The 23,286-nt window shown below is 45.8% G+C and overlaps 1 protein-coding gene across 3 annotated transcripts in view; it reads left to right on the top strand.

The window, feature by feature from the left end:
* LOC128908446 (potassium voltage-gated channel subfamily KQT member 1-like) overlaps window positions 1-22,242 on the top strand; it is a 516,130-nt gene extending 493,888 nt beyond the window's left edge. For 2 of the 3 annotated variants that reach the window (XM_054198677.1, XM_054198695.1), the window contains one exon: window positions 20,492-22,242. In XM_054198677.1, the coding sequence (XP_054054652.1) occupies window positions 20,492-20,647 (156 nt within the window). In that variant the 3' untranslated portion in view covers window positions 20,648-22,242. Of the gene's footprint in view, window positions 1-9,618; window positions 9,661-20,491 lie in introns of those variants that run through there. The other variant, XM_054198699.1, reaches the window with a different exon arrangement.
* The last annotated feature ends 1,044 nt before the right edge of the window (window positions 22,243-23,286 follow it).

Here is a 23,286-nt window from a genome sequence, read left to right as displayed (position 1 = left end):
AGGAGATCTGAAGCATTTGCAGCTGACCTTCCAAATTCAGAACCAGAAGACTCCTTCCTGCTTTTGGCTTCTTTTCTTTGAATCCCTGCTCAGTCTGAAACCCCAGCTCCCAGCCCAGCATGCAGGGTGGCTGCAAGCGAGCCCAGGGGGCGTTTGCATTTGTCCCTCGGTGCTGGTGACTCAGAGCAGAGCTGCTCCCCTGCAGCTGTCCCTCGGCCACCGCCGCTCAATCGGCCCTTTGTCCTTGGTCTGGGGACAGCAGAGCGAGCGGGGCAGGAGATGGGAACGGAGAGAAGCAAAGAGAGGGAGAAAACTCACGTATCCAGCTATCGGTGCCCCAGGAAAGCTGGCTTCCTTAGCTCCGCTGTTATGGGCATAAGCATGGTTTCGCCATTGTTTTCCTCATCAACTTGGTTGCAGCTGAACCAGCAAAAGCACTGCACTTTTGGCAAATCATGCATTTCTACTCACGGTGTTTACTAGAGTAGCTAGGAATTTAGATTCGTGCAGTGGCACAGTTAATGTGGAGGCTTCCGTCATACAGATACCTGGAGCCTCTCACAGCTAAGCTAGCAATTGTCTCTGCCTCTGAATTTCTTGTTGCTTCAGAGGAAGATATTTTCCCACCCAAAAAAGTGTGAAAATAAACCACCGTGATGTGTTCATGGCGAGCACAGTAGAGATTAATGGACTCATGTACTTTTAAGAATTAGATATTAGTTTTTTTCACGGGAGACATATTTACGCTCACTTTTTGTGTGCATCGTGGGACGTGCAAATAGAAGCTTCTGTGTGCACAATAGCTGCCTGCATTGGGCACGCCACTAAACAGTTTGCTCACAGAAAGACCAGTTTATGCATAAAATAGCCCAGAGATAACACATTTCACATAGTAAGGACCATTTATGTTCCCTCAGCAGTCCTTTGGCTGGCATACTTGAAAATACCGGGCATCTCAGAATCAATAACACCTCTTGGCACTAAAAAGTCCCCAACTCAACCAGAACTCTTTTCTTTGATGATCAGTTGGACAACTATAAACTTGTGGGAAATGTTTTGATGTCTTGCCAGGAACAGATAGTTTTTCTTTACTGGCTGATCTCTTTGATATTGTATTGGGATCTCAAGAACTTTTTTCTCTGGAAGGCTTTGAGAAAAATAGGTCTTGTTCTTGGACTCTCACAATATGTCCTGCAGGGATTAAAATAAAACTTGTTTATAATCTATTGCTTCCTGCATTGAAGGGGCTTGCACAGTCTGCCAGAAAACACTGTACTTTGTTGCTGTTGCCACTGTGTTTTTTTGCACAGCAATTTCACCTAAGGCCAGGCAGCAGAATCAATAGCCACAGTTAATGGCAAGTTATTAAGAGAGTTATCTCGGGATTAACTCGTTCCTGTATACAGGAACTGGTTCTCATTAGCAACATTTAAGACGTGCTGGCTGTTGACCAAAAAGAGTATTTTGCTGCTCTGATTTTCATGAAGTTCTCACTTTTCCTATATGTGCAAACCCCAAAAACTAGAACTGCTCAGTTTTAGAAAGCTGAAGTAAATCAGCTGATGGTAGCAGACAGCAAACTTGTTTGCAGGCTCAATGGTCCATTATCTGAAAGGATAACAAGAGCAGTCCAAGCCCATTAGATGAATCAGCAATATGAAATCAACTTTGCTAGAACCGGCAACAAAGAAGCAATTCACAACAGATCAGTGTGGCCTGTGGATGTGCCCAAAGGCTTTGAACTTAAATAAATAACAGCAGCTGTAAAATAATTTTTTTTTTTAATTAAAAATCCCCCATTTTTCCAAACGCAGCAGTATGTTCACCTTCGTTTTTCCCTTTTCTGTGAATGAGCGGTCCTGGAATCAATTTTGGATGATGTGAACCATAACCCTTAAAATCCTTAAATGACTGCTCACATCTGTATGACTTTCCTTCACTTGAAAGGGCTAGAAATGCAAATGAATTAATTTGCAGGATGAGCTTGATGCAGAAAAATGTTGTTTACTTCATTATGTTTTGAACAGTCCATGGTTACCCCCTGCTTTGAAAAAAAGGCAAAAGCCATATGACACCAGAAAAAATTTCAAGACCTTTTAGCAACTACTGAAATTAACCTGATGAACCCAACTCTTGCCACAGGCAAGGTAAACAAATTGACCCTATGACTTACACATAGCTTTGCTTTGCATGTAAGTGGAGGATCACTGGCGTCAGGAGTTTCGACAAGAAAACTGAAGCTCTGTTTGCTCGCACAACAGTTCTCTTCAAAAGTGAAGGACAAAATAAAATGGCATAAGTAATCAGTACAGTGAGGGCATTTCCATTTTAATCCACAGATCTGCCTAAGTCATTTGGACTTTGTCTTTACAGCAGAATTTGTCTGGGTGTGGCATTCTTGAGTTTAAGCCTCCAAAGTCTCAAGTGGTGCTTCAACAGGGCTGCATTAGGTGGTGGGCTTTTCTGTGAGGGCACATCCCACAGACTGGAGCTTTGTACTGAGGTATTTTCCAAGGTATTGTGGGATACTTGCCTTTTTCCCTTGATCTGTCTGCAGAAGAGTAATAAAACAGAAAGCTCTGGTTTGACATGTCCTTCCTTCCAGCAGGTACCCAGTTGTTCAAGCTCTTTACCTTCATACGTCCCTTTGGACACGAGCACTGGGTATGTGATGATTTGGCTGGAGGCCACTTCAGCCCTACCTTGTCACCTTAAGAAGACAATGGTGGGCCTTGCCTAGCAGCTCACACAGGCTGAGACATGTCAAAGACGCTTGACAAAGGTTTTAGCAGCTGTGGACACTCCAGTGCTGACTCGTTCTGGGCCAGAACAGCAAGCACGAAACAATAGGACTGTATCAGCCTGTACCCTTGAGTTGATCAGCTGTGGCTCCAGAAGTATGGGAAGCATGCCTTAACCCTTCAGTCCCAGGACACCCCACTGGGAGAAGATGTCAGTTCAGGACGGGCTGCCATTGCCCATGAGAATTCGGCCATCCCAGAGAGTCTGTGCTTGGTGTCTAAGTCGTCTGGTGTTGGCAAGCAGTCCGCTCTGCTGTAGTCATGAGGACCTGTGAGGCAGCTAATGCTATGGTTTATTGGCAGGGTGTGTTGCTGAATTAACAGTAGAAACAGAAAGAATGTTCCTGAAGTGTACTGAGGCAGCTGACGGCACTAGTGCGTCCAACATTTGTCTTCCACCAACTCACAAAGTACGTGAGAAACAAAAGGACAATATCGGTTCATGCCTAGCCCTAGCCACAGTAGAGATCCACAATCCTTCATAACGCAAGGTTTTCTGGTAAATAGTGGGATTTCAGGGTATTCTGGCATTTATTGACTCATGCAAGAGGAGATTTATCTCTCCCCTAAGATGTAACTGTCTGCACCCACTGCTGGACTATAACTGTCCTAATTCCTGAAGCCACACCTAGAACTAGAACTTGGGTGTAACTGTGCCCTAAAGAGAGGTGTGAATTGTACCCATGTAAACATGGGTAGATGCGGACCACATAAATTGCAATATGGATATAGACCGTACACTCAGCCAGCTGAAAAGACCACATTCCCCCCTACTGCCTCTTTTGGCATCCATCCTGCCTTTGGTGTATGGAGGTTATTGCCATGTGCTATTGATAGCATCTGCAGCGGCAAGGGAGGGGGAACTTCCAGCAGCAATGAGCTGAATATTTTGCTGGTTTGCAGGCACCTGGCAAGTGCACTGTCTGCAGCAGGCACCCGTTCAAGGGGAGAGGGGAAGTCAAGGGGGATTTGTTCTTTCCACTGCTTTCTCTGAGCAGCACAATTCACCTTTGACTACAGTCATCAGGTTTTGTGTAAAGCTTTGGTATCATCTTCCCATCCTTTCCTTCCTCCCAAGCACCCAACCCCCAGTGAGCAGGTGCTTCATTCAGAACCAATACCAGTATGTCCAGCCCAGATCCCACCATGTGGAGAAGAAACTGGGTAGAAAACACCCACGGGATTACCCTGGGCGTCAACAGGACCTTTCCTCAGGGCTGTAATGGTGAGAAAGCAAAGGCGGGTTGTTCTCCATGCTCACTCCCATGCCTGCGGGCATGGGCAGGCACAGAGTCCGGCCAGAGCTGGCCATGGACTTGCATCCCAAGCTCCTATCCATAGCTGGGTGAACAATGCAGGCCAGACCTTCGCGTGTCTCAAACCACGACCTTGTATAGCTATTTTTCCACACACGAACATTCTCATTTTTCTCCTGCTTGTGTTTTTGTTGTGCTCTTCACATTGGTTTTCCATTATTAATGTCCTTTAGTTACACTGGTAATAGCTAGGTTCCTTCACTGCAGACGTATTTTTCTCCTCTCCCCAGAGGGTTTGTGGGCACGGTGAGGCGGGGAGCGGAGGAGGGAGAAGTACAGCCTTCATAAATCAGGAGCCTGAATGAGCTTTTCCCAAGGTGAAGGCGATGCCTCAGTTGCTGTTTCATGTGAAATTGATATTTTAGGCTGTGATTTGTAGGGGTTTGTTTCACAGGCTGGAGCTACCCTCAGGAATGAATCTTCCCATTGTATATAAAGCCAATCTAACTGCTGAGAAAAGAGGGCTTTTTAAAAAATGCATTTCATCATATAATGTTTACATTTGCTTTACATTGTTATAGACTTACTGACCATTTGGAAGCTGAGACTTTTTAATAGTTCTGCTTTTCTTCTTTCTTTGAAAGCCAAAGGGATCCCGTCAGATTTGGGAGGCCCAGGAACTGACCTATTGTCTCTGTTTGCCAAGTCCGTGTAATTCCTTGCACAGCATATTTTCATAAATGAACGCCTCAGTAAGGTTGTTTTAAAAGGAAAAAAATAAAAAAAAGGGGAGAAAAAAAAAGAAAAGTGGCAGGAGCCCAACACCCGGCGATACCAAACGCCTGCAGCTCAGCAGAGGGGTGAGAAGCCCCTTGGTGAGAAACCACTGCACAGCTATAAGGCGATGAGTAACCCCCACCACAGCCACACTTTGGCAGTCAGAAGCCATGAGTCAGCCTCCCCCCGCTTCCAAATTGTAAGGGGGACATTGGTTTAGGAGTCCTTAGGCTTTAAAAATAATCATATATGAGGGGGTTTCTTTTTTGCCCACCTTTCTGGTGTCTGGACCCTTGACTATCCGTTCTGCTCATGTTTTCCCATTTCTCTCACCAGCCCTGTGGTCCGGCACAAAGTTACGTCATTTTTTAACGGCAAGCTGAGGTTCTCATCCGATCACTTCACTCCAGGAGCTGGGGCTTAACAAACAATAAATATCACAAGCCTGGCAATGAGCTCTGAGAGCTTGCGCTGGTGATTGCTGCAATAACAAACTTGGATGTTTACGCAGTGTAGAAAATAGACACAGTGAGAAAACAGGCTTCAGTTTCAAGATATAAATCTTCCCCATTGTGAGAAATAGCTTCAGAGAGATGTTTGTTTTAATTAATAGTTGCAGAATGGTGAATAATTGGGATAAAATAACTGGCCCAAACCTTCACCTAAATCCTAGAAGAAAAAAAACCAAAACAAAACAAAACCAAACAAAACAAAAAAAAGGCAAAAAACCCCCAGACATTACAAACTTCTTTTAAGATATGAAATTTCCAGCTAGTTTGTGGCTAAACATTTTCAAGTAAGAACTTAATAGCTAGACTCCCGAACGCAATTTTAAATCTGGCCGTTCATTTAAGTTCCTATATATAGATTTAGGAAATCTAACTTAAGGCTTCATTTCTAAAAAATATACCTTGGCCTCTTCCATAAATATATTTTTATATTCATATATATATAGTGAGAGAGATATATGCATCTCTCAAATTCCTGGCTTCGGGCCTTGACTTGGCAGTGAAAAGACCATGTGAGGAGGTTTTATGAAAAATAAATCTTTGCATTCCTCTAGCACCTTTCACCTGAGTATCTCAAAGCAGTTTACATTGAGGAAGAATTATGCCATACAGGGAAATATTTTTAGCCCTGCTCAACCCCAGAGGAAACTGCAGCATGGAGCGGTCCAGCGACTTGTCCCAGGTCGTCGTGGTGCATGCGACGGGTTTTCTGACCTGACCCAAGCTAGGGAGTGCTGTCTGTCTCCTCTGTCCCCTCTGTCCCCTCTGACCCCCTGCCGCTCTCCCCATCACCTGCCTCCCACTCCCACCCTCGCTGTCGAAATCTGTCGGGGCTGCTCTGGGGGCTGCCGATCCCGCTGCTGCCTCCACCCAGCACCTCTTATTTCTCCATTCTTTTCTCGCATCCCATCTCCCTCCGCATTTTGGAAAATGCGGCCCTGACCCCAAAGAGTTTATGGGGTAAATAGACATGATTTTTGTGGGGGGGTGAGAGAGACCCTAGGAAAAAGCAGTCGTCTTGCCAACACCCCCTAATCACTTTGCTTACGTATTTTATGTCTTTCCCTCATTCTTTATCTATTTTGTTTATTTAGATTATAAACTCTGCAGGCCGGGATCCTGCCTCCTTCTTCTGCCTTTACAACACCTACCACAGCGCGGCCCTGAAGCCGGTTGGAGCCCCGTGCTGCTACCACAGTACAAACAATAATAAATAAAACCAGGACTGTGAAGAGATTATAATTAGAGCTGTGCAAAACTCAGCAGTTTTGGTTTGCATCGGTTCCTCCCTGCTGAGTCTACATTGTGTTTTGGATTTGTATGCAAAAAAAAAACCCAAAGCAAAACTCCCAAAGTGCCAAGTGTGGCTGGGTCTGGGCTCAAAGTCGTGCACAGACCAGGGTGTTTTTAACGGTTCCTCCTTGAAATTATAAATCTGCCATGGCTCAATCCAGGTTTACTGAAAGGTTCTTGAACCTTTGCAGATTTTGGGGGCTAGCCAAGTTTTCAGTTTCATTACAAAAGTCTCTCTCAGCTCTGCTTAACATACTAATTGCCACACCACGCTGCCCTGTGGCTAACAAGAGGATTTAATCTTCCCCGACTGCCCGTGCGGATCCACTTATGAGTGCCACGGCCGGCTCTAAAATCGTATTTCAGATTGCCGCATTCGCCAGTGCCCAACTGCTGTGGGTAAACAGAACCGCGTCCAAAATCCTGTACCAAGGCGTTCGCTTTGCCCAGGGCGTAGCACCGCCACCGCCTTCAGCTCCGTAATCCCTCGCCATGCTTGCCCCAGTCCCTGGGAGAGGCCATCGGGAGGGAAACAATGAGCAGGGGGCTGGGGGGTGGCACGTTGTTTTGGCTGGCGGCAGCGATGTGCTAGCCTTCCCTGTTGCCCCCACCTCTGGTAAGGGCTGGGGAGAGAGGTGAAGGGCACCAGCCCCAAAATAGTGATGATGCTTATGTGGCCAAACGGCCCAAAGGTGGTAAGTGGGGCAACACCATGCACCGGGGCAGAAATCAGAGAGGCAGGGAGAGCAACAGCCTCCCCAGACTGGGGGAAGCCCTGCCCCCAGGGGATGTACATGAGGCTCCGTCTGGGGATAGCAGGGTACGGGAGAGCTTTTTAAATAGCTGGCTGGCAATAAATGCATGGTACGAAAGTATTTTGAGTCAAGCCACTGCCACTCCCTGCCCGTGATAAAGAGCAGCAGGCAGGTAGCACAACACACATCAGCTGCTCTGGCCAGGAGGGAGGAGGTGAGGACATCTCCCCCCATCACCAGGAGAGGAGGGCAGCGCCGAAACAAACCTCCCTGTTACAGGGCTCAGCACAGTGCCAGCTATGGCCTAGTGCCCCTAGCAGGGCATCCAATATCTCGGGAGAATAAAGACCTCCTGGCAGGAGCCGGTAGACCTTGCAGGTCTCCTAAACCTAAGCTGTGCAAGCAAGGCTGGCTCCGGGGCTTCCCGCCTTGTCCATCTGCGCAAGACCATGTTGCGCTTTTGGCGTATGCTGAGCCACAAGTGTTTGAACTAGGGCTAGGAGGTGCTTTTACATCAAAACTCTTCTCCCCGGCACAAATTTGCAGGATCTGCTGTAGTACAGAAAATCATATTGATTTCGATGAACTTTTTAGGAGCAATAGGTATAAACAAGGGAAGACTCGAATGGAGGTATTTCAGTGTTTTTAAAAAATTTTAAAATGAAAAGTTGTGGGGGCATGTATTTCACAAGTGATTTTGTCCTCTGAAAAGTATTAGAAAATAATGAAGGAAAAAAATACAGATTTCATGGCAAAAAAATTATAATAAAACTTTTATCCAGGTTTGGCATGGTCTGAGGATCTGGAGGATCTTTTTATAATTTTGAATCATTCTGCAGGATAGAAAATCCACTTCCTCATTAACAGTAATTAAAACATTACCTCAAATTCCTAGAAAAAAGCAGTTGTTGTGCCTTACCATGGAAATTTCAGCTGACTATACCAGAGTTAAGGGAAAGCAGGATGAAGAACCCCAGCTTTTTTGACGTGGTGCGCAGTCCCTCAGCTGTAGCACGGCATATGACCCCGGTTCATTTAGGGCTTGCACTTCTTCCCTCTGTTCCTGTGTAACCTGCAAGCGGTAAAAGAGCTGTTTAAGCACGGCGGAGGCATCCACGGCCCTGGGATCCAGGCAGGAGGCAGATCTCCTACGTGAGTAGCCTTTGCTGTGCTGCACAGCTCTCCTGGGCTTGCTCCTGAGTCCAGCCAAGGCTGGACCGTGGACCTGTACGGCACAGGGAGGGCAGGAGGGTGCAGCTGGGGCGGGCAGGGCCGTGCCTTGCAGCAGCAGCAGCAGGGCTTAAGCAGGCTCTTTCATCCTGGTTTCAGGGCTGGGCACGCAGGGAAAGGAGCCAAGCACCAAGTGGTCAGGCAGCCAAAACCAGAGCCTCAATGCCATGGGTTCGTGGTGATGTGATGGTCATTTTCGGTTTACACCACGCTCGTGCAGAAACGCAAGCGCCCAGTCACGGCAGGGTTTTTAACATGCATTAAAACTTGAAAGTGAAAGCCTTCTAAAGTCTTAATTAGCAAAAAGATAGATATTTTATTTTCCTTCTCACTGATAACTAGGTCCATATGGCGTTAAACAAGCTTGCTCTGAAGGGATAAGAAACACTGCAGAACAACAAATAACCCAGGCGTTTTTAAATATGGCTTAGACTTATTATAGATTATATTGAGTTAGTAGATCAAAGTCATAGTTCATGGTGAGTAAAAGTAATAAAAGAGCAAGTAGATGTGAAGCTAAGCAATTATATCTGTGGGGTTCTCAGTAGTCCCGACAGGTACCTGTTTTATTAATGAATTTTAGATTATTGACCTGAAAAAAATCTGTTTTACCCCACAGCAGGAAGTTGCGTAAAGACCTCCGTGGCTTCCCAGTTCTACCTCTAGAATGTCAAAAAAGCTGGTAACCCAAAATCTTAACTAAACTTCAGCACCAGTTTAAATTATTTTACTAAATGCTGGGACAGTGAAATCTCACCAGGCCATTCTCATATTCCTACACCTCAACGTTCATGTTAATACATGTCCCTTTTTATTGCTGTGCTGCTTCTCTGCAATGATATATGAAAAAGAAGAGACATGCAAGAGAAAAATGATTGTTTCTGCGAGCAAGATCTATAATATTGTTCTCCCTGGCGGTATTGCCTGCAGTATAAGGCTAAAGAGCTGTAAGGGCGATAGTAGGTATAACCGACTTTTTTTTTTCCTTAATTAACAGTGCAGTGCCTTGCAACAGAAAAACTGAAGCAGGTTTCTGCTGACTTAGCATATGCCTCATGAGGAAGAAATCTATCTGGCAATTATGGCTTTGCGTCTCCCGCCCTGTCTCGTGTTGTTTGTATAAGACACCGGTACTTCTGCCACAGGCTTCTTCGTACAGCTGTCCTGTCAATGCCAGCTTTCATAGGTAATCCATCTAGCTCAGCAGAGTTCAAATAAGACACCTCCCTTTCTTTACTTTAATTAATGCTTTATTTCAGCCTCCCCCGGGGATGTAGCCATGCTGATTTTTCAAAATCCTCTGTTATTTTTCAAGCACAAAAGAAACGGAAAATGTCCACCATTGAGGTTCTGGATTTGGAAAATCTGCTTAAATCAGTCCCCTGTTCTCAGTCAGTGTTTTAAATGCCCACGGATATCTCTTTAGCTACAGAACATATTATGCAATTAATTCTCTAGCTCGGGAAGGAGAAAAAAGGTGAATTCAGTCAAATTCATTCTCCCTGCGATCTCTTCTCATGCTCTGCATTCACAGGTACTGTAGCTATAGCCAGTTCACGCACTGATTTATGCTGTCACACCCCACGTATTTCTCAGACCCTTCCAGGTGCTGAGCAATCTCAGCTCAAGTCACGAACTGTTTCTTGCTGCGTAGTTGCTTTTCCTGCACAGTTTGTGCCTGTGGCTTTTGCTGATCTGGGGTGGAATGCTATGGCTTGATATGACTGAACAGACAGACAGACACCCTCAACATCAGGTCACGGCGGCTGCAAAATGGGACCAGACAGTCCAGAGTCTACCCACTCGCCATGACTTTTTCAAGAATTCATTAAAAATATATGTGTGGCATTGCTGCTAATCGGGCCTGGTGATACACAAGCAAGCTAGTAAAATCCATCAAACGACAGATAAGCCAGACAGGCTAAAACCAAAGGGTTCAGCAAAGCATATTTGAATCAGCAAGAATCAAGAACTGCTACGCCCTCAGTCAGCACTGCCTGATAATGTTTTCCTTGCTTTGGGTTTCTGTGTTTTAACAAGCAAGCAGTGGTGGTTTGTAATCCTCGTGGTGAAAATGCATAACACCACGTCGTGCTTCTGTATCTTCTTCCTCAAATTGTGTTGCGTGCATTAAGGAAGGCTGGCGGCATCCTTCAAAGGGTGTGAGAGTTTCAATGAATTTGTTACCTAAAGGTTACCCTAGAGACTTGTCCCGTGCAGAGCAGAGAAGAAATAAGGCCAGAAGTTTTCATTCACCCGTTTCAACAGCACATAGTTGTTGTTGCACAACTGTGCAAAGGTACAGTTTTCACTTTCCAGGACTCTTATGAGTTAGCTCCTATCAAGCTTAGTTCATCTCTTTCACTGAAATGGGGCCCATGAAAATGAGTGTCCAGGCCCCTGGAACAACAGAAGGCATGTTGGAGTCTTGATTTCCCGACATCAGCACAAATCTGCGCACAGACCAGACCTTAGTTTTGCTATGGGGTTTGGCTAAAGAGGGCATGACGATTGTTTTGCAGAGCTGAGAATAGAAGCCCGACGATAGCCTCCCAGTGACACCCTCTGATCCCTAGACAATCATCCTTTTGCTTCCTGATTATTATTTTTTTCCTGGCATGACCACCATGCCAGCCTTGCTCTGCTGTGTCCATTTCAATCCTCAAAGAGTCAACGGTAGGAAAGATGTAGGAGCACCACCATCTGATCTCCTCCTGTCCTCTTCCAACAGGGACGGATCTTCTTTTTTCCATTAACAACTTCCTTCCTACAGCCAACATTTCAGTCCACGTTTTAGGTTACTCTTCTAATTTCTAATGTCTTCTGGTTTGTACCAAGACTCAAACCTACCCAATTTCATGTGATTTCATGTCAGAAAGATAAGAAATGGCAGATTATTTGATCCATGTGATTAACAAATATTGATGAGGCTCATCCAGAAAGTGACTTGTCCTCAATGTAAGAAGGCTGTGCTGGGGAGTAGACTGGAGCCTGGGTTTATGAAGTCCCGGTCTGGTCCTACAAGAACTGCCTGGAACTTTTCTAGTACCTACATGTCTTGCTATCTAGATCGCCATCACCATAATGCCTGTGCTCCTCCCAATAATGACACTCCCTCTCTCCCGCTCGCTTTGCCTTTCTTGCCAACCTATAAGAACAGATGGACTGATAACTTGAAGTAAAGCTTTTTGTGTGTGGGTGTCGATGGAGGGCAGTTGTGTATCAATACTTGTGATACGGCATATAAATGTTACCTGGTCATACATAGTCATCAGCTGCGCTAACTAGATGTTAGCTTAGCTAGATATTGGGTCAGTAGACCTATATTAAGGGAATTCACCCACTGATTTCAGTACCAGTAACTGAAGAAACAAGCCAGCTGCCGCACACTCAAAGTGTCCTCCCCGTTACAGGAACTGGTCAAGCCTATCTAGCTATAATGCTGGTGGGCTTAGATTTTGTTCTCACGGAGGAGATTTAATAGAGCTCGAAAAAGTAAAAGCAAAGGCAAAACAACCAGAGCATAGAGGACTTGATACCATCTCTTCAAAGGTTTAGGTGAGGCGCAAATACTGAGTTCATCAGACCCATCTAAAATGCTGAGCTTATCTCATCCATCTAGTGAAAGGCTAAGGTCACTTCTTTCTCAGCGCTCCTTTGGCACCATTTAAATACTCGGAGCTGCATTTTCTTTTTCTTGTTTCTCTCTGTCCGGTATTGTTTAGAGATTTAAAAATTAAATTAATCAGCATCTTGGAGCGTAAGTTCCACGGCTGCTTTATTGTGAAATTAAGGCGTGACTCACAGTCGCTGCATATCCACCTTTGAGGCTGGACCGGCTTTGTTATTTTTGTGTGTTGTTTCTTTCCACTGCGCGGGCTTTGCAGCAGGACTTGTAGCCACACAATATAATGAGCTGAGAAATGGCAGTGCGTCATCCAGGGTGTGGCTGAAGAGGGATGTCGCAAAGAGAGATGGCAAGATTACAGGGAGGATCTGAGCAGGATCTGGGGGAGGGTGAAGAATGAAAAGTCCTGCAACAACAAAAATAACCACCCGTGTATGCAAATCAAGAGAAAGAGAGTTCTGCAAAGTCTGATTTACCTACCAGGGGAAAATCGGGGGAAAAAACCCAAGCGTTTTAAAGCGCTGGCTGCAAAGAGACACACAGGTGCATGTGCATGCCGCGAAAATGAGACGAGCTCCCTCAGCAGTCACAGCATGCCCAACAGCCAAGTGCTGCTCCTCAACAGCAGCCGTGGAAAGTTACCGTTGTGTCCACTCAAAGGGTGGCACCACTTGAATTTCTTCAGCTAGAAACAAGCACTTCTGGGAGCAGCAGAAATTGCGCTGCCTGGTTTCCTGTGGCTCTGTATTTTGTGGTTGATTATCCGAGGCTAATAAGGGGCAAGGGCTGAATAAAGCTTTTCCTGTGGTCAGGGCATCCTGTGTGGATTCTCCGGGGTCTAATAATACAGTTCACCTTCCTCTTCTGCCCTTCCTTCAACGAGGCACTAATTTGGATGTCTGTCTTCTGCCCAAGTGCCAGACTTTCAGAAATCTGTCCAAATTTTTTGTCTGTAAGGGCTCTGTCTCTCTGGCAAATGTATCCGAAGCTGGACAGCTTACTCCAAAGCTGCTGTGGCAACGTATACACAGATACATCATCAGCTAAACCTCATTTACTTAGGAAGCCAGGATTCATTAAAAAAGAAAAAAAATAAAAAAAAAATCACACCTTCCCCAAAGCAGTAACACTGCTACCATAATTTGTGTGCTGACCAGGCCTGCTTTAGAAACCCAGGGCTGAACTCTTGAGAGTTGCTTAGCGATTAAGCAAATGGCATCTTACAGCAGAAGGAGCAACCACAGGCACAGGTCTTATTGCAGAGGTTCATCAGTGCAACTGTGGCATAGGAAATATAAAAATATAATGCTCACCAAACGGGTACTGACAGGAAATACCCCAGGAACAAAGTGCAGAGGGATAGACCTTTATGTTTTCATTTAAACAGGAAAGGTAGATGGAAACCAAAACAAATGAAGCTATACTTAAAATAAAGATTACTATGTTCTAGGCCACCAAAGGTTATAACACCTGACCTAAGAATGGGTGGGGATGTTTGGGCTAAAGGAAGGGAGTCCTGGAAAATCGTGGACTTATCTAGATAAGTTTCATGGAAAGAAAATAAACAACCGATATCTGCTAAGGGGTACGTGGAATAAGTCAAACAAGACAGCCTGGTGATTTATGTATTTTTCGGTGTTCATGGATAATTGGGTCTGCCAGAACAGGCAGCCATGGAAGTGCACTTTGTGTAGCTTCCACTCGTGTACCTGTTCACCTGACCTTTGAGGTTAGTGGCAAAAGCTCCCGTTGACTGGAGCTGGTCTTTCTGCACTATTTGCACCCTCAGCAGAACAAGGCGAGGAGCTGCACGGCTCAGTGTTGGGGCAGGGAGTCCTGGTAGTCGGCTGCGAGACTTTGACATACCACAGTGAGATGTTTCCCTGTGTACGTGCCACCTGGCAACCTTGCTTTGGGATACAGCATCGTTTTTAGGAATCAGGCCAATTCCAAATCTGTTACAACTCATCCCCAAAACAGTCAGTTAATGGGAGCCTGTTCATCAAAGCCCTCTCGTTGTTGTTGTTGTTGTTGTTTTAGGAGGAGAGACAAGCTGCTAGTTCTCTGCTAATATGAATGCTAAAGTCATTTTATGATAGATGCCAGTTATTGTTCCTCAGAGGCTTAAAAAATGGTGGTGTAGATATATTTCTGTGCATATGCGTGTATGGGTACTTTTAGGAGACTCCAAAAGCTAATCCGAAAGGTGCAGTCTTGCAAACAGTTGACCATTCTGGCTCCAGTCCAGCAAAGCACTTAAATATTTGGTGAACTCAGCAAGACTCTTCCACATGCTTCAAGCTAACACAACCATAAGCAGTTTGTTGGACCAGGCTCGCAGAGGCTGCACTAGAGCTGCACCTTGCACAAGAGAAATCTCCCCACGCTACTCGTGGTCTTTTTGTCTGGCCATGAAAAAAAGAAAAAGAAAAAAAAGCCTCAGTGGCTTCGGCATTTCAGCTCAGTGAAATTTCTTTATCGGGGGACAAGCGAGGTGAGAGGGAGGCAGTTTTGCATGCAGTGCTGTAGAGAAAAGATTTCCCTTCCCCGAATCAGCAGTCTCTGGACAGCGATAAATCCACTCCAGGGACATGCTAAAAAATAAAGTGATTCCTAAAATAAACAATTCAGACTTTGAACCTTACGATAAGCAATTAGTATGTTTGAATAATTGGGTGTAACTGTAGGCAGAGAGAAGCTACAAGACCAGATGTGCATATAAAGCTAAACATAGGCTTTTCAGGATCTAATCAAATCAGTCCACCATCTGGTATGAAAAGAAAAATCGTGTGACAGACCTGGTCAGCATGAGAAAATGGCACGAATTTCTGGATAACGAGCTTAAGCTAAATCAATATGTTCCGTGAGTCAGAAATGGAAGCATCCATAAAATGGATTGCACTGGTTCAACTAAATCAGATCTGTTTTTACTAAATTAATACCATTTTCTCCTATGAACTAGACCTTAGGTGACCTATCACAGCTCACAAGCTGGGAATATTCGGAAAAAAGTACATGCAGCTCATAGCAGACATGTACATAGCTCACGGCAGACAAAGGATCACATACACTCTGCTCTCCATACAAAGTAAATCCTACCCGTCGGATGACTCTTTTCCAAGCAGTTGGTGTTAGAGCCCCCAGACCAAGCATTTCTAAGTCAGAGCTGCAGCGACCGGATCCTGCTTCATGTTGGCTACCTTGGGAGCCAGGAGCTGCGGCAAAGGCTGGAAACAGAGGAAATGGTAGGGTCTTGGGGGGCATATCTAGGTGGTGGAAAGCCTGTGAGCCCAGAGGTGGGCCACTGCTAGAGAAGGGGTGTGGGCTATAGTGGGCTGAGCTGAGGGCCATGGTGGTTTGGAAACCCTGGTCTGGGATGTTGCGCTTGCATGCAGTGGGGCAGCTGGCCATGGCAGCTCTGGCCCCAGATGTGGTTCACTTTGCAGTGGCAGCTGGAAAATATCATATAATACCTTGCAGACACCCTTGGAATGCCATCGCTTTGGTTGTTCATGCTTAAGTTTGCAGCTTGTTGGAGGAGAAGGGCTGCGTGTTGGGGAGAGGAAGCCTATATGTCTTGTGGGGCTTCCAGAAACAAAGCACCCACGGTACAGCGGCTGTGATAGCAGGGGATGGGGCTCAACAAGGCGGTGGCTTTTCCAGTCCTCCACCCCTGCCATGATACCTTGGGCTGTCCTGTGGGCACAGCTTCATAGTTTTGCCCACTTGAGTGAGGCAAACAGGAAGCTAAAGTGAATCCAACTTAACCAAAACCAGAACTTGCTGTTGCTCCATGACATTTTGATTGGTAACACAAATTGGGCTGTCTTCTCTCCCTCCCCCATTTCGTGCCGCATCCCCGGCACCAGCAGCCGAGACGTGTTGCAGACAACTGCACGAAGGCTGTACAGCTCAGCCATTTTGATCAGTTCGTGTAGGATTGCTGCAGGCAGGGGGAGAGCAGAGCCTTCGGGAGGTGACAGCAACTTTATTTGATTTATGGGGCTTAGCTTTTGATACAAAGCTCCACCTACTTAGCATCGTATGAGCGTGTTTGTGGGTTTACAGATTTACTTCAGTGCTCCAGCAGACCATCTTCCCCTTCTGCTACTCCTCTGGAAATAGTTCAAGTCAGTCTGTTGTGCACATAATTGATATCGGCTTTCCCAGCCTCCAGAAATCATATTAAAAAGATAGGCACAACCTGGAGGGAGGGTTTTTTCTGGCTTGATGTGAGAGGGTTTGGGGGAGACCATGTGGCTACTCCAACTGAGTTTTCCACACATGCATTTTGTTTATGGTGTGTGTGTGCAAAACATGTCAGAAAAAAAGCTCTCAGGGGAGTTAGGAATCTGTCCGGCGTGTGGCAAATCCCCAGCACGATCCAGCCTTCCTTCTCCATGCTGCCGCCATTCCTAGCGTCCCCTTCTCCACAAGGCATTTCTGCAGCAGAAGCCCACCAGGGTAGAATGGGGTATTTAGATAAAGGGTCAAGACACCAGCTTGCAAAAACAGAGCCTCAAAAGCAACCTCAAATCGCACGTAGGTATTGAAAGCCAACCTGGTTGGTACTCAAGGTGAAGGGCAGGGACACCCCGCGTCGCACAGGTTGACTGACCCAGTTCTCCCTTCAGGGCTTGCTGTGACTCACTGGAGCTGGTTGGGAGGCATTTCCTTTGTCTGCCAGTCCTGCATGTCACCATGCAGTCCAGCCCCTTTTCACAGGGGGGATGTTAAAATGGATATACATTTCAACACTCCTTCAGCACACCTCATAGCCCCAATAACAAGAGTGTAATATTTTAAACTGCTTTTGCAAGTCTCCTTTCTACGGAGCAGTTGAAAGCATATAAAAGCATTTTAACAATTTTATAGGTCGTCTCCGGAGAGCTTTTGTGATGTGGGAGAACAGGAGTTTTGTTGCCATTTGCCTGTGGACAGCTGCCAAACTCACCTGTCTCCACCGAGCCTGCGAGGGGCATATCACATCTCTCTGGAAACTCTGCGGCCAGCCCCGGATGGCTTCTCACTTTACTCAGACGAAAAACACGTTGCACGATTTAACCCTTTGCCCGGGCGCTTGCCTGGGTGTGTTACTCAAAACCAGCAACTCATCCCGTTTGGGCTTAAGGAAAGCAATAGCTGCTAGGTGGTTTTGGAGAAACCCAAACCCAGGACTTTCTTGTGAAAAGCCTTCACCCCTGTGAAAAGTCATCCTACTGATTTCAGTCAAGCCTTGAAGTGTCCACAGCTCTCCTTTTGTCACTCCTTAATCACAGTTAACCAGCCTCCAAATTTGACCCCTTTTTAATAGGCTCCGATTCGACAGGGTACTTAAGAATTTGTCTTTCTGACTAAAGTTTTACCAGCCTAGTTGCGTGTTCAAAGTAAGGCATATTTTAAAGCATCTGAAGCCAGAAAGCGGTGGCTTGATCCTGTGTATAAAATACAAAGCTAAGGATTAGAAGAGATCTGCCACTGACCACATCTTCTTACGGGTCACTTAATTTTGCAGGATCCTGCTTCTAATTTCAAAAATGACCATTAAAACCCTCCCATGTATGTGGTTGACATGGGAGAACTGAGCAGCTTTGTTAATGTTCAGGAAATATTTGCAGATCCTTGTGTGGAAGGTGTGACAGAAGCGCAGTGTAATCTGCTCCCTTACAGATGAATTTCTCCTTTTCCCTCCCTACAAATGAATATTTACCTTCCCCACCCTCCTCGTCTCCTGGAAAGAAAAGTGCATAAAATTATCCCCCATCACATTCTTTCACTGAGTTGGCAAAATACAGAGAAATACAGCAAGTTTAAATGATACGGAATATGCAGGCATAGCTTATCTAAGATCAAATGTGCAGATCAAAATCAACAAAGGCTCACAAAAGAAAGCCCCAAAAGATCTTTCATCTGCCTGATCCCATTTCCCTGCCTACACCGCTTTTTAGCCTACTGTAATGTATTAGTTCTGCTTTAGTTTCTGCTCTGCGCAACATTTCTGCTTAAGAAAGATTCTGTTGAGTCATTACCAGCATCAGCGAAACAGGCTTTTCAAGAATGGAGGAGAAAATAAAGGCTGTGGTTTTTTTAAATTAATTCCATGCTGCTTAACCCTTAAACCACTAGTGTCTTCCAGACTTCCAACCAATTCAATGCTGAGCGGAATATCTAGCTGTTGCGCCCAAGATGGGAGCACCATCAGTGCTTCTCTTGGTGACCACACTAGAGAGAGAGACCTGCCACGGCAGCATCGACCACCCTGTCCTAGCAGCTCATGAGCTACGGGAATAGGCAGAGATGCTACTGGTGGCGTGGGGTCAGGCTGACCGGGAGGTGGCTGCACCTCTGCCGACCACAGCCTCTGCCGGGGTCCCTTCCCCTCAACCAAAGAGCATCAATATCTACCCGTGTTGCTGTTCGACAGCGACTCACGCCAAGGCCAGGCTTGGCACCAACCGCTCCGCAGCCGGGGCGGAATTGCAGTGAGAAACCCCCATCCTCCCATGCCCACACACCTTGGCCTGCCCGCCCTGGCCACGGCTCAGGCAGTGCCAGACATGCGCCGGAAAGCACCCAGGCGAAAATCGTACTGAAGGGCCGTACTATCTAACCCATACCCTAAATACTCCCTCCTTGCTGCTTGAAAACACTGCTTCAGATAACTCGCACCCACACCAAAGAAGAGGCAGGGAGAGGGACTTTTCTACTAGGAGGCAGTAGTCATGAAAATAGAAATGAGGGAGAGACGAGCACGTCTCTCCCTTTATGAGGTGGGAGAGATCCTCCGCTCCTCCTTCCCCCAGCAGGTTATATAGGAGAGAAGAGTGGTTGCCAAAATGATATAACTTGAATAAGCTCCTGGTACCTTGAGGTTCGAGGGGCCCCCAGAGGAGCAGACACTTGGAGTGAGAAAAGGCAGAGGAGGGGAAAGCGGATAAGGTGATTTCCTTTGCCTTGGTTTTTAAAGCAATCTCAGCCTGCTAAACTTTCAGGCCATGCTGCCAATGGCTATTTCCAAGGTTATCTTTGCACAGAGAAAGGCTGGAATCCTTCTCTCTCTTTTATTCTCTCTGTCTCCCTTTTTAACGAAAGCTCAGTTTAGATCTGATATCACTTTAAAAGGTTTGCTATCGAAGTTTATTAGACCCACTGGGACAGATCACAGTTTTCAGAGGATCAGAGTTTCACAGCAGATAACATCCAATGTTCTTCAAAATGCTCATTTTTCTTGGGCTCATCTGTTACACAAAGCTGCACTGTATTCAAGCATCCCTAGAAGCAATCCCAGTTGCTTACAGGATGCTGGCCAGCGTTTTGCCTTTAGAGCAAACTAGAGCGGTCAACAGTCCCCAGCCTGTCCCGCTGGCTGATACTACGTGAAGGCAAGCCCTACCAGCACAGTGGGATAATGCCTGCCTGGGGCTCCTAGATAAAGGCCAGGATTTCAAAAAGCAGAAGAAAGTATGAAAGCAGCCTCCCTTTAAAAATCCAGATTTGCCTTTCCCTGCTTAAAAATAATAGCAGAGACTCCTCTGCCTAGGGACTATGCCTGAGAAATTTCAGCTGGAAAGCAAAGACATGAGAGGAGGGATTAGCATGTCAATCTTCCTATAGAACGGTTGTTCTTTTTTTTTTAATGAAGTCATTGGTATTATTATGTGGTTTTTAGTAGGCTATCCTCCTAACAATGCATGGGAATAAACACCGTATCTGGTAGGATCTCTGACTGTAACATGTATCACAGAGGCATCTATTTACAGTGCGAAGGGAGGGGAGCTGTTTCGTTTCCCAAGACAGTAATGGAAAGCATGATGTCCTACCACTAAGGGTGGTGAGGTACTGGGAGAGGTAGTGGGAAAAAACACTCACTGTAAACCGAAGAGTGAAAGAGAGTTTCAGGGCAGATATTTGCAGGATGCATCATCACCAAGAGAAGTTGGCAACCCTGGGAAAAGGCTGAGAGACAAAATGGCTGGCTCAAGCGGTCAAGTGCTCGGGCCACCAATGTCCTCCTCTCCTGCTGCCACTTCACATGGTTTTTCACCCTTCCCTGTGACTTCATCATGTCGTTCAACCTTTCTAGAGCAACAGACTAGATAAAACTTGGAGGAACTGGTGGTTCTCAGATGCCGGTGCTCCCTGCCAGGCTTTATCCTCCCAGGGCTTTTGGCCAGTGAGTGCCTCTTCACCAGAAGCATGTGCAACCATTTGACAGCTCGTCTGCTTTCTGATTCCTTAACAGGTCATGCAGATGGACCAGAAGCTAGATGACATCCTGAACACGCTCCAGGCTCAGTTTGGGGATCAGCCACAGGCAGAGATGTCAGGGCCAGCCGCCCCACCTGTCAGACAGCTACAGAAAACCTCGGATTCCCCCCCAGCCAACCAGAAAATTTGAAAGCCAGAGGACAGCCACACGCCGCCCTCTCATTCTTTTACGCCCGGTTATTTTTAAGTCTTGGTGTCTCAGGATTCGGCTGTGTCGTGGGTGAAGTGACATATTCTGCTGTAGTAGATTAAATTTAAAAAAAAAAGAGAAGAAGCAGCAAGAAGCCGGTCATGACCCTTAGGAGAGCACATAAGTTTTGCACCTGTTTCATTAGCCATCGTTAGCTATCCTCTGCCAGCCTGTGGCGGTCCCGTGCAGCTTGCCCCATTTCGGCTGCCTGCACAGGCACAGGGCGTGCTGGGGAGGTAAGCATCCGAGCGAGGGTAAGGATGACCCGTTCGTGGGCGCGGAAGGGGGAAAAGACTGCTTTTTTGGCATTTAATCACTAAGTTTAATGCTCACAGCATGCCCAAAAGGGGGAAAAGAGCCAGCATTTGAACATGAAACAAATGGAAATCAGTGAACAGGAAAATTAAACAGCATGTTTTGACTTCTACCAAGCAGTGAGGATCACAAGAAGGGCAGATTTATATGCTAGTGCGAATGACAAAGTAAAGACAACAGGCTACTGATTAAAAATATGGAAGTGCACACAGGCTGCTTGACATATGAAAGACTGAAGCAAAGGCTTCAGCTAATTAAAGCGAAGGGTTGCAAATGAGATGAGATGCATGTTGGAACAGACAGGCAAGAGAGATAGTATCTGCGTAGGCTTACTGCACAAGAACACTGTAATAGCTATCAGCTACACTGATGACTGTTATGCAAAATGTTCTCAAGTTTTTACCTTCATTCAGCAGTGGTTGTTGACTCCAGTTGCCTTAATTTTAACATAAGAAACCTGTATGGTAATTGGCTGCGAAACATCCGTAAAGCTCCGTTCAAGTCACTGAGTAACAGGGTGCTGCAGGAGGGCTGCAGCTGCGATTGAGAACCGCAGCGTTTCTTAAAGAAAACAAAAATGCACACACTGTTGATGAAAGTTAATCGCCGTTTAAACAAACTGACTGCTGTATATAATTTTAAATGCTAGGTTTGGTTTTTTTTTTTGCCTTGTAATCTGATTGTAAACCGAGTGCATGTCCTGGCTGCTATACTGTCACTGTGAAATGGATCTTACCTGGCACTCCACAAAAGGGACGATACAACACTGTTGCTAAATATGTAAATAATAAAGCAAGCTAAAAAGGGTGCAGTCTTATTTAGTCAAGTCTTTTTAATATATTTGCATAACCAACCATTTGAATGAGCTGAAGTCTGCAGTGCAGAGACCTGATTCCTGGGAAATCCTAAATATATTCTATTCCCACTCATATCCATGGAAGCAAAGCCTGCGCTGCATTTAAAAGCAACCTGAAAGACTGGTCCCTTAATAAGCATTTATTTGGACCAATGACTGGTCCATTTCAATGTAATCAAATTAGCTTCTAACTATTACCTGTCCCTTTAAAACTTTTTCCCAGGTTTGTGTCTGGGAATTCAAGCTTGGAAAGAGCACAATGAGACTGATTCCAATCTTTAGATTGCAGGCGCGTCTTAGACGGAATATTAATGATGTGTGAGAGGCAATAAAAAAAAAAAAAGCAATGTGGTTTTAATTAAATCAGCTGACAAGCCGCCGTTCCATCTTGTCTGATTACTACAGAGTTACTGAACATGACCAAATACAGCATGTAACATGGGAAAATGGTAAATAATCACTGTCAGAGCACTGAGTTGCTCCTGGCTTTCAGTCAGGGTCGTGAGCTTCTGCAACGGTCCTTCGTATAACCTCATTGACCGGCCACTCAGCATTAAATGGGCAACTGGACACCAACGGTAGGTACTGTTTTATCAGCCACAGGTAAAAAAATCTCCCTGGAGATCCCTTTGTCCCAGAGGTTCAGCAGAGGAGCAGTGCAGCTTTCAGCAGAAGGGCTCAGGGACTTCTATGGCCAATCCAAGGTGAAATTTCCTTCTGGTACACTGCAGGTATTTGTGTGAGGGGCATATGTGGTCACTGTTTTGTGGACTGAGGAATGCAGCGGTATTTTACTTACTAATGAGTCTCAATAGAAGTGTTAAGGCACTATATATACAGTAACACCTACTACTCTGAAGTGCCCGGAAAACACACTAAACGCCCTTCCCCGGAAAATTCAGTTAAACATAATATAAGTGGTGTCAGCTACAGAGAGTGTCAGAAGGGATGAGTGAGTGGGAGGAAAGGATAAAGAGGCCCAAGTGGTCACTTCAGAAAAAAACAATGTGTGCAAGCGGGTGTGCATGTGTGGGCGTATGTGTCCTTTTTTTTGTTTTAACCACAGGCCAAAATTTCTCCAGCAAGTCTTCAGTGAGGCCACAGCCTGAGAGCCTTTAATGGTCTTAAAATCTGGCCAGCCACCCGCTTTATGGCTGGCCGCTGAGAACACTGCAGTGTGGCATAACGTGTTCAGACAGCACTATCAACACGGGACTGCGACCATCACTGTTGCCACAATATAAGGTTGTAGCGTGGCCTGAACAAATTGCAGTGAGGAAGGAAGAAAACTGGTGGGAGACACGCATTTTCACACCATATGATGAGATTACTGGTAAAAACATAAAAACAACATAGCTTAGCCTTACAAATCTCCACACCCACAACTAAAACAAGAGTTGCCATCTAG

This window comes from Rissa tridactyla, chromosome 1 (genome assembly GCF_028500815.1).
Source record: "Rissa tridactyla isolate bRisTri1 chromosome 1, bRisTri1.patW.cur.20221130, whole genome shotgun sequence".
Taxonomy (NCBI): domain Eukaryota; kingdom Metazoa; phylum Chordata; class Aves; order Charadriiformes; family Laridae; genus Rissa; species Rissa tridactyla.
The sequence above is the reverse complement of the archived record's forward strand: the minus strand, read 5'-3'. Positions and strand labels throughout refer to the sequence as shown.